The sequence below is a fragment of the Pteropus alecto genome, unplaced genomic scaffold, assembly GCF_000325575.1.
Source record: "Pteropus alecto unplaced genomic scaffold, ASM32557v1 scaffold338, whole genome shotgun sequence".
Classification (NCBI taxonomy): domain Eukaryota; kingdom Metazoa; phylum Chordata; class Mammalia; order Chiroptera; family Pteropodidae; genus Pteropus; species Pteropus alecto.
In genome coordinates this window covers 3,356,936-3,367,813 of record NW_006441995.1, presented here as the reverse complement: position 1 = coordinate 3,367,813, position 10,878 = coordinate 3,356,936, and the positions used below count along the sequence as shown (strand labels likewise).

At 37.3% G+C, this 10,878-nt stretch overlaps 1 protein-coding gene across 1 annotated transcript in view; it reads right to left on the bottom strand.

The window, feature by feature from the left end:
* Window positions 1-6,614, bottom strand: part of CARD6 (caspase recruitment domain family member 6) — a 14,530-nt gene extending 7,916 nt beyond the window's left edge. The window contains exons 1-2 of the mRNA XM_006919510.3: window positions 5,931-6,614; window positions 4,133-4,693 (exon numbers count right to left, since the gene is read on the bottom strand). Of these exons, the coding sequence (XP_006919572.1) occupies window positions 4,133-4,693; window positions 5,931-6,213 (844 nt within the window). The 5' untranslated portion in view covers window positions 6,214-6,614. The remainder of the gene's footprint in view (window positions 1-4,132; window positions 4,694-5,930) is intronic.
* Window positions 6,615-10,878: the final 4,264 nt, after the last annotated feature.

Below are 10,878 nucleotides of genomic sequence, written 5' to 3'. Positions count from 1 at the left end.
TAAGTTGACCTTATACAGTGCAGAGCACACAAAGCAATGCCTTAAGCCTTCCAGAAACTTTGATTTGACATTGTGATTTTTTTTGTCATTAAATTTAACATAACAAAAAGCATGAAGACAATTCTCCTTTGAGTCAGATGCATTTGGATTTTTTTTTTTTTCCAGTTCCCAGCTGCATAGACAAATACTACAGAAGAAAGAGATAGAAGACAACCATATGCCTCCAGTTAACTAGAGTGGATTGATAGCCATTAGAATTACACTGCAGGTCATAACTACATTTTTATTGAGACTTTTCTTGACCTGTGTTTGCTAAAGGTGTTAAGTTGATTATAAAAATTGCCCCAATTAATAGCTTTCTAGTATCCATATCTTTTGCAATAAAACTCTGCAAGACGTAGAGTCTATTTTCTCCCAAACCTTGAATCTGTGCTGGGTTTGTGACTTGCTTTGGCCATGAGAATATGGCAGAAGTGATAGTGTTATGGGTTAAATTGTGCCCCCCAGCAAAGATACGTTGAAGTCCCCAGTACCTCAGAAAGTGACTTTATTTATAAATAAGGTCTTTACAGAGGTCAAGTTTAAAAGCAGTCATTAGGGTGGGCCTTATTCCAATATGACTAGTGTTCTTACAAAAAGAGAACATCTGCAAGCAGAGACACCCACAGAGGGAAAATGATTTGAAGATATAAAGAGAGAAGACAGACATCTAGAAGCCAAGGAACACCAAAGGCTACCAGAAGCTAGGAGAGAGGACTGGAACGGATCCTTCCCTGAGGACTTAAGAGAGAGCAGGCCCCTGTTAACACCTTGTTTTCAGATCTCTGTCCTCTATTATAACTGTGAGATTACATAGATTACCCATTGTTTTAAGCCACCTTTTTGTAGCACTGTATTGTGGCGTCCTAGGAAACTAATACAGATGATAAGATATTCTGAGCCTAAGCCTCAAAAGGCCCTCACTTCTCTGTCTCTTGTTCTCTCTCTCTCACTAATACAGATGATAATCTCTATCTATCTCTAGCTCTAGCTCTATCTCTATCTCTATCTCTATCTCCCTTTCTCTCTCGTTTACTCCTTTGCCTTCACTAGAAGAATATGACCCATCTAGTCTTAGAACAAGCCCATACTACCCTGCTGGAAGATGAGAGATGAGCCATAGCCAGCTGACCACAGATACATGAGTAAACTCAGGGAAGGCCAGAAGAACTGCCCAGCCAACTACGGACATGAACAACAATACATACTTATTGTTTTAAGTGACTGAATTTTGAGATGCTTTGCTATGCAGCATTATTGTTATAATAAATAAATGATACAAAAAAAATCATGGAAAAAACAAAACAATAACATGCAAGAAACATATTAAGGAATTAACATCCAAAATAGATAAGGAACTCATAGAAGTTACAACAAAAAGGCAAACAATCCAATTAAAATTTTTTTTTTTTTAATGGGCCAAGGACCTGAATAGACATTTCTCCAAAGAGGACATACAGATGCCAACAACATATGCAAAGATGCTCAACATTACTAATCATCAGAGAAACCAATTGAGATATTACCTCACACCCGTCAGAATGGCTATCATCAAAAATGAACGAACAAGTGTTGGCAAGGATGCAGAGTAAGGGAATCCTTGTGTACTGTTGGTGGGATTGCAAATTGGTGCAGCCACTATGGAAAACAGTATGGAGGCTCCTCAAAAAGTTAAAAATAGAACTACCATTTGACCCAGCAATCTTACTTCTGGGCATTTATCCAAAGAAATCCAAAACACTAATCCAAAAAGATATATGCATCCCTCTGGTCATTGCAGCATTATTTACAATAGCCAATTATAAATAAATTTACAAATAAGGTCACATTCTGAAATACTGGGCACTTCAACATATCTTTTTAGGCGGACATAATTCAACCCATAACACTATCACTTCTGCCACATTCTGTTGGCCAAAGCAAATTACAAGGCAATGGTAGATTCAAGGGCTGGGAAAAAATAGACTCTACCTCTTTCAAAGTGATATGGCAAAAGGTATGGATACCAGAAAGTCATTAAATGGGACAATTTTTATAATCAATTTGGAAGCAAACTAAGTGTCCATCAATAGATGATTGGATAAAGAAGATGTGGTGCATACATACAATGGAGTATTACTCGGCCATAAAAAAGAATAAAATCTTACCATCTGTGACAACATGGATGGCCCTAGAGGGAATTATGCTGAGTGAAATAAAACAGAGAAAGACAAATACCATATGATTTCACTTATATGTGGAATCTAAAAAACAAAATGAACAGAACAGAACAGAAACAAACTCACAGATACAGAGAAACTGATAGTTGTCAGATGGTGGGGGGTTGGAGACTGGGTGAAAAAAAAGAAGGAATTAAGAAGTACAAATCGGCAGTTATAAAATAGTCACAGAGGTGTACAGAACAGCATAGGGAATGTAGCAAATATATTGTAATAACTATGTATGGTGTCAGGTTGGTATTAGACTTATCAAGAGATCACTTCCTAAATTATATAAATGTCTAACTACTATGCTGTACACCTGAAACGAGTAAGTATTAAATGTCAAGTGTAATTGAAAAATCAAAGAAAAAAATTTTAAAACGTTAACTGCTAATAAAACAAGCTTAACAGCCGGTCTCAATTTGCTCATTAATATGAGGCTATATGGTATTAACTGAGAGTGCTTTCTCTTCCTTTTCTTGCTGTCACTTTTTAAAACAATTTTTAAAAAATAAATTGGCCTTTTTCTTTCTGGAAAAAAAATTTTTGGCTCAGAGATGTTAAGTTTCCAGTCAATGTTCACATTTAGGAAGCTGCAGAACCAAGATTCCAGTACTGTTGGCAAAACAGATTGTCTGAAATACTATGTCTTTGATAGTAATTAATAGATAATAATTATATTAGGTATAATAATTACATATAACATTATGATATAGATAATGTAGATATAGTAATTGGATATAATAGACAATAATTAGATAACACTCTTAACAAAAAAAATGTGGTAATTAAAAAGAAAAAGAAACACATTATAATTTTAGAATGTTACTTATGGAGGATAGTGAATAGGAATGGAGAATGAAGAAAAAATGGAAAAGATAAACTAACAAAAAGAGCTTTTTGCAGAATAATGATGGTAGTATGCAATGAAAAATTAATTCAACCCTATGCAACAAATAAAATATATAAATAAATAAAATTAAGAATGATGCCTAAAAGAAACTAGACATTGGGAAGGGAAGGAGTAGAGTTGGGGCAAGAATTGTGTTAAGGTTTGAATCATGTACACTCTCAAATTCTTATGTTGGAATCTTAATCTTCAGTACCTTAGAATGTGATATTATTTGGAAATAGGGTCATTTGCAGATGTAATTAGTTAAGATGAGGTCATTAGATGAGGTCATATGACTAGTATCCTTATAGAAAGGGACTATCTGGACATAAAGACGTGCACCCAGGGAGACAACCATGTGAAGATGAAGGCAGATGGAGATGATGCTTCTATAAGCCAAAGAATGCCAAAAATTTCCAGCAAATCAACAAACAGGTTCTTTATTACAGCCTTTAGAAGGAACCAAGCCTATAGATGCCTTGTTTTCAGACCTCTAGCCCCTAAACTATGAGATAATACATTTCTGTTATTGTTTAAGCCACTCAGTTTGTAGCACTTTGTTAGGGCAACCCTAGCAAACTAATAATACAAGGTGTAATGACAAGGAAATTACTCTTTCTCTACCCAGAACTAGATTATGAATCCCCAGGATTTGGACTGAATATGAGATGGTAGTTATCTTTCCCTTCTCTATTCAAAATTTGATGATGTTTTATTTCTCTAAACAATATCTTTCCAAATAAAGCATTTCTCATATTTTGAAGCTGACTGTCAGTATTTACTTTTGCTTATACTGTCCAGCGTTTCCTACGTTCTGGGTCTTCCTCCGTCAACAAACACCTACCCACTCCTGAGGAAACTCCACATTAGAAAGGTACAAGGAATTTCTGAGAAGCTGCTTTTCTGTGACATCTGGTGCCCTTCCTCACCTTCTCTATTATGTCATGGCAAACTAAAAATAGGTTGTTGCCTAACTAATGATCACCTATCATTCCCATACCTTCCATACTCTTCTCTTCCTCCTCCTCTTCCAATGACATGCCAGGTTCTGAATCCCCATAATTCTGTTCTTCATCAGAGAACTCTGTGGTTTCTGAATATTCAGAGTCCTCTTCTCCATAATAGACATGGTGCTCTGGGTCATAATAATCCTCTTCTTCCTCAGTGGTTTCTGCATCTTTGGAGTATACAACCGATTCTAAATATTCCTCTTCTCCTAAGTATAAAGAATCATCTAGCTCCTCATATCTCTGTTCATCCTGTAAATAATCGATAGTTGCTGGAATTTCATATTCAACATTCTCAACCAAATGAGGCAATGTGACTTCCGGTGTGTTGCATTCCTTCTCATTTTTCCTTGGGGACCAAGCCGTTTCCCTATAACTAGTTTTCTTGTCCACGAATGTCTCAAAGGTTCCCAAATCCAAGTGTTCTTTCTCTTTGAAGGACTCCGTGATCTCACAATTTTCAGGCTGTTTCTCTTCAGGGAAAAACGTATCTTGAGAATTCTCTCTGACCTCTATACATTGAGGAGGTTCTATATTCTCATGCTTCAAAAATTCTGAAAAGAACAAGAAAGTTGTGGGGGCTTTTGTTTTGTTTTCCAAATTAACAAACAAAAAAAAATTATAATAACTTGAGTTTCCGAGACCTCAAAGCATTATCTCTCTTTTTTATTTCACTGGAGAAGAGCAATATCTACTGCCTCCAACATAAATGGCCATTAATCAACTGTTAGAATTTTATTGTCTCACTGGAAAAAAATCAGACCACACTCCCACCTTGCTCAAAATTTAGAGTCTTTCATAGCAACCTCAAATGTTAAATGAGTAAAACAAAATTTGAATCTTATGAACAGTATTTACTTACTGGATTTACTGTGACCTGAAGCCAGCTCAAAATTCCTAGGGCCGTTGCTAATGAAACCAGATCCTAATAATTTTTAATCAGGAGGCAAACAGCTCTGATTTGGAACAGTAAATCCTAGAAATAATAAAACCTATTTCTCTAAGCTTACGGTTCTTGTCTTACTTTAGGAACCATTAACATTAACCTTTTTATCTGAGTTTTTACCTCTTTAACATCTCTTAAAATAATCTTCGATATTTTTTAGATTCTAAAAAGGGAGCCACACTTGCCTCTGGTGGTAATCCACAGAATTGCCAAACAATCCATTCTGGAATTTGCTCCCTCATCAGCTACTAATTATTTTTGAACACTGAAGATTTAGCGTTTGACTTGATTCAGAAAACTAGGGTTCTGTGGGCATTCTCATCACAGAAAAAAAAAAAAATGAAGTTACTGACTCACCATATATGAGTCAGTAACTTCCCTGTATTCAGCAATTTTCCCTGTATTCTCCTGTATTTTCAAAATGGCTATACTAAATGAAAGATGCAGCTTGTGGTTTTTGGATTGTTAATATCTGTGAATTCACTTACTTGATAAAGAAATCCCTCATGTGTCATCATTAACAGTATTAGTCTCTTTCCAGCTATGAGTATTTCAGGATGTCGCTGTCATAAAAAAAAAATGAGCAGTTTACACTAGCACTAAAAAACCGCAAGTTTTGGATATAGTTTAAACAAAAAATTATCAATCTCCTAAACCAATAAGATACATTGTTTTCTGCTTTTTAAATCCTGGCCACTTCCCCTGTATCATATTTCAGTGAAAATTATCTCTGGGAGAAAGACAAATGAAAATAAAAGGTGGCGGTTTTCTTTTCTTTCTTTCTTTTTTTCAGGAAATCTGCCTCGTCCCTTCCATCCCCCAAAAAGTGCTGAAATTCAACTTACCGTGCCCTAAGTCCCAAATCGTAGGTGACTCTGGAAAAGTACTACATAAGCACTTGAGAAAATGCTGACAGCTCACCTCTCCCTTTTTCTGTACCAAAATTAACAGCTTTCGAATTTTCTTCAAGGGATCTGTGATATTCTCCAGGGTCTCATACTCTTCTTCAGAAATCAGCCTCCGAGAGGTTAATGTATCTAAGACAGAATCAGGATCCTGTTGCAGGATTTCAAGTAACTTTTTTCGTTCTCTTTCTATGATCTCCGAGGCAACGCTCCTGGTAGCCATTGTTCTGGTTTTCTCTAGACCAGGAAGTAGATTACAAAATCCTTCTAAGGTATCAAAACAAGTTTGGGCTGGGCCAAGCAGCTCCGGCAGCGTGAGCAGCGGCCCCGCAGCCCGGCTTCGCCAAGGCTCTCCCGGGCGGCCCCCGAGGCCCAGGAGGGAGTCAGCTACCCCGACGCGGGTGGCGAAGGAGGAGCCCACGAGGTCGGTGAGGTTGTCGCTAAACCTGCTCCTGCAAAAGTAGAAACGAAGCCAAAAGGGCGGCAGGAAAGAATAAATCTGCAGAGAAAAAGAAGTGTAAACAAAAGGGAAAAGGAGAGCAAAGGGAAAACAGGCCGAAGTGGCTAACCAAGAAATTAAAGATTGCCTGCAGAAAACGGAGAAACTAAAAATGCGGAGATTTCAGCCTCTGATGAAGCACGAGAGAAAGAAGCCAAGTCTGATTCACACCATATACCATGTCTATAAGTGGTCCTTGTCTCCTTTCTTGTAAAATCCAGAATATTTTTTATCAACTTTTGTAAATGCAAGTTTTTTAGTAGCTCTAGAAACATTTTGAAGGAGGGAATTCCACCTCATTTTATAAGTGTAAATGCTTTTTTTTTAAGAGGTGAAATCATTTGCTGGTTGTTTTTTATTTTATTTATTTTTTGATACAACCAGAAAATAGTGGGATATTGAATATTGGATGCTTTTATTGCATTGGGTGTCAGCTTAACATTCCATTGATGAGGGTACTTTCTATAGCCTATCGTACAAAGTATACTAAATGGCAATTTGGAGTCAGTTGTGCATTTAACATGTCTTGAACATTTTAGATTACTTCTACTCCCATGTTTTCCGTAGAATTGTTTCCTAAAGAAACCACTCCTTGATCTTGGCTGTCCCTGTCAGAATTTTATGCACTCCGTAACATCTTCCGTGCAGGAGCTCAGTTTTCCTTGTAACTTTGTTAATGTGCTGTGAAAGACTGAAATTTCTTTTTTAATTTTAGAAGTTTTAGGTTTACAGAAAGTTAAGTACAGAGAGTTTCTTTCCTACAAACCCCTCTCCCCACAAGAGCCCCCTATTTATTAACATCTTGGTTAGTGTGGTACATCTGTTATGACCGATGAACCAATATTTTTAAAAATGTTTTTGTTTTTATTTTTTTAAATTAAGTTTATTGGGGTAACATTGGTTAATACAATTATATAATTTCAGGTGTACATTAGTATTTGACATCTGTATATTCTATTGTATGTTTACCACCCAAAGTCCAGTTTCCTTCAGTTACCATATATTTGATCCCCTTTACCCACTTCATCTTCCCCCTCCTATATTTGGCCTCCTTTACCCTATCTACCTCCCCCTCCTCCCCCAATTCCCCCAATCCCTACCCTCTGGTCTATAGTCCATGTCCATGAGTTTGTTTGTTTGTCCTGTTCATTTGTCGCTTTTAGGTTTATAGCCCACATATAAGTAAAATCATGTGATTTTCAACCTTTTCTGTCTGGTTTATTTCGCTTAGTATGATTATTTCAAGGTCCATCCATGTTGTTGCAAATGGCAGTATTTCATCTCTTCTTATGGCTGAGTAATATTCCCTTATATATTTGTACCACAGCTTCTTTAGCCAATCATCTATTGTAAGACACTTCAGTTGCTTCCACGTCCTGGCCACTGTGAATAATGATGCTATGAACATCGGTGTGCAAAAATCTTTTCGAATATGAGTAAATACCCAGTAGAGGGATTGCTAGATCATATGGTAGATCAATTCTTAGTTTTTTGAGGAACTGTTTTCCATAGTGTCTGTACCAATTTTCAGTCCCACCAGCAGTGTATGAGGATTCCTTTTACTCCGCATGCTCTCCAACATTTGTTATTACTTGTCCTGTTGATTATAGCTATTCTAACAGATGTGAGATGGTATCTCATGGTGATTTTGATTTGCGTTTCCCTAATAGCTAGTGATGTTGAGCATCTTTTCAAGTATTTGTTGGCCATTTATATGTCCTCTAGGGAGAAGTGTCTGTTCAGGTCCTCCACCCATTTCTTGATTGGATCATTTCTTTTTTGTTGTTGTTATTGAGCCATATGAGTTCTTTGTATATTTTGGATATTAGGCCCTTATTGGAGGCGTTGCTTGCAAATATATTTTCCTACTGAGATGGTTATCTCTTTACCTTGTTGACAGCTTCTTTTGCTGAGCAGAAGCTTTTTAGTTTGTTGTAGTCCCATTCATTTATTTTTGCGTTTACTTCCCTTGCCTTTGAGGTCAAATTCATAAAATCCTCTTTAAGTCTAATGTCCTTGAGTTTAGTTCCTATGTTTTCCTCTGTGAATTTTATTGTTTCAGGTCTTATATTCAGGTCTTTAATCCATTTTGAGTTAATTTTGGTGTGTGGTGATAGACAACAGTCTAGTTTCATTCTTTTGCAGGTGGCTTTCCAGTTTTCCCAGCACCATCTATTGAAGTGGCTTTCCTTTCTCAACTGTATGTTTTTGGCCTTTTTGTCAAAAATTATTTGCCCATATAAATATGGGTTTACTTCTGGACTCTTGATTCTCTTCCACTGGTCCATGTGTCTGTTTCATTGCCAATACCATGCATTACTGTCTCTGTAGTATAATTTGAAGTCGGGCAGAGTGATGCCTCCACCCTCGTTCTTTTTCCTCAGGACAGTTTTGGTAGCATTTGCTCAAATTCCTCTGGGGCTCTCCAACGTTCAGTCTTGAAGGGTATGGGGGAGAGGCCCTCTGGGTTGGGGGATGGGGGCTGTGGCTCAGCCTCGGTTTTGCAACCATGGCTGGTAAAAATCAACTGTTGTTTCTCTACCATCCCACTACTCTGCCTTCTGCCCTGATGACTGGGCACTGCCGTTGCCCACGTGGAGCTCACAGCACTCCCAGGCAGGCCTATTCAGGGAACTCGCTGCTCCTTCTCCCCTCCCCCTCTTCCTACAGAGATCTCTGGCTGCTAGAGGCAGCTTTTTTGTTTCTTCCAGTCCACCACCCTACACCCGGGGTTCTGACCTGTGGTAGCTCTTATGCGCAGATCCCACGCTCAGATGTGCCGGCGTGCAGTCTGGATATTTTTTGTTGAGTTTTAGATGTTCCGTTTATTGTTGTTTCAAGGAGAGAAATCTGGGAACGTCTCTCAATTTGCCACGTTTAATCCAGTCTCTCCGATGAACCAAAATTGATGCATTGTTATTAACTATATTCCATTGTTTATGTTAGGGTTCAGTTGTGATTTTTGACAAATCTGTAATGGCACATATCCACCATTACGGTGCCATGCAGAGTAGTTTCATTGCCTTAAAAATCCCGTGCTCCGCCTATTCATCCACCCCTCCTACCCTGAACCTCTGGCAATCACTGGCTTTTTTACTGTCAACATAGTTTTGCCTTTTCTAAAAAAAAAAAGTGAATGGATAAGCAAACTGTAGTAAACCCACACAGTGGAATATTATTCAGCAATAAAAAGAGAAGAGCTACCAAGCCACAAAAAGACATGGAGAAAACTTAAAAGGATACTGCTAATGAAAGAAGCCAATTTGAAAAGACTACCAACTGTATGATTTCAAGTATACAGCATTAAAGAAAGATTGAAATTTTGATTATGTAATGTACATGATATTAAATTGTGAATTAGTGGAACTTTGATGTAACAGCATATTAATATTTGGAGATATTGGTACTTGATACTCTATTAAGGAAAATTTGCCTCTAAATTTTAAGCTGGAAAGTCACTTTTATGACTGTTTAGAAATGACTCACAACTATATATTTTAGGTTTTTGATATGTACATTAAGAATTGTATATAAATTGAAATGTCTGTGTACTTACCCTCAGAACAACCAATAAAATCTCAATTATGAAAAAAAACAAGTTTTAAAAAAAGGTACAGTAATTCTATTTGGCAAAGATCAAATATGTCAATTCGTCCAGTGTCGGAGAGGGCTAGTACAAACAAACCGTGGGAGAATTAAGCCCTGAGTGCTCCCTGTAGATTTTATTTATCTGCAATTGGACTATGAAATTCAAAAGGATGGTTATCTTGGTTGGAGGGAGGTTTAGGATGGGATGGAGTGAGGGGACAAGGAGATCATGGAGTTAGATAAAGGCTATCATTCAAGGATGAGTTTATAGGTAGGTGTTTACTATATTATTAAAGATGTTTAAATATGTTTTTTAAAAAATGCAGGCCATGCATGGACCAATGCTAAGGATGTATTAAGAACCAAGAATAATGATTAATTCAACCCTGAAGTTGAAAAAAAAAAGAAAATCCTCATGTGACACTAAAAATTAATTTTAGGGGCCATCGACATTGAGGCAAGATCCTCCACCAGTAAAAAGATTATGACTCACACATGCTAGTAACAGGCTTCTCAAATCCCATCACCCCCCCACTGCTCTACTCTAATATCCCCGGCTCCCACAATCCCTGCCTGAGAGATTTCAAAACTGTTGTGAAAGTGTTTATTTGAAATGAGATATTCGGCAGCAAAATTTAAATTTAGGGAAGAAAGTTTAATTCAGTTTCTTAGTTAACAGGAAATTTGCATACATAAGCACAGAATGCAAATAGAAGTGAGCTGAGGGAAGGGTGGCCAGTAGATAGATGGAGATTTGAAAATACATCCCTCGAACCAAATCCAATGACATCAGTACAATTT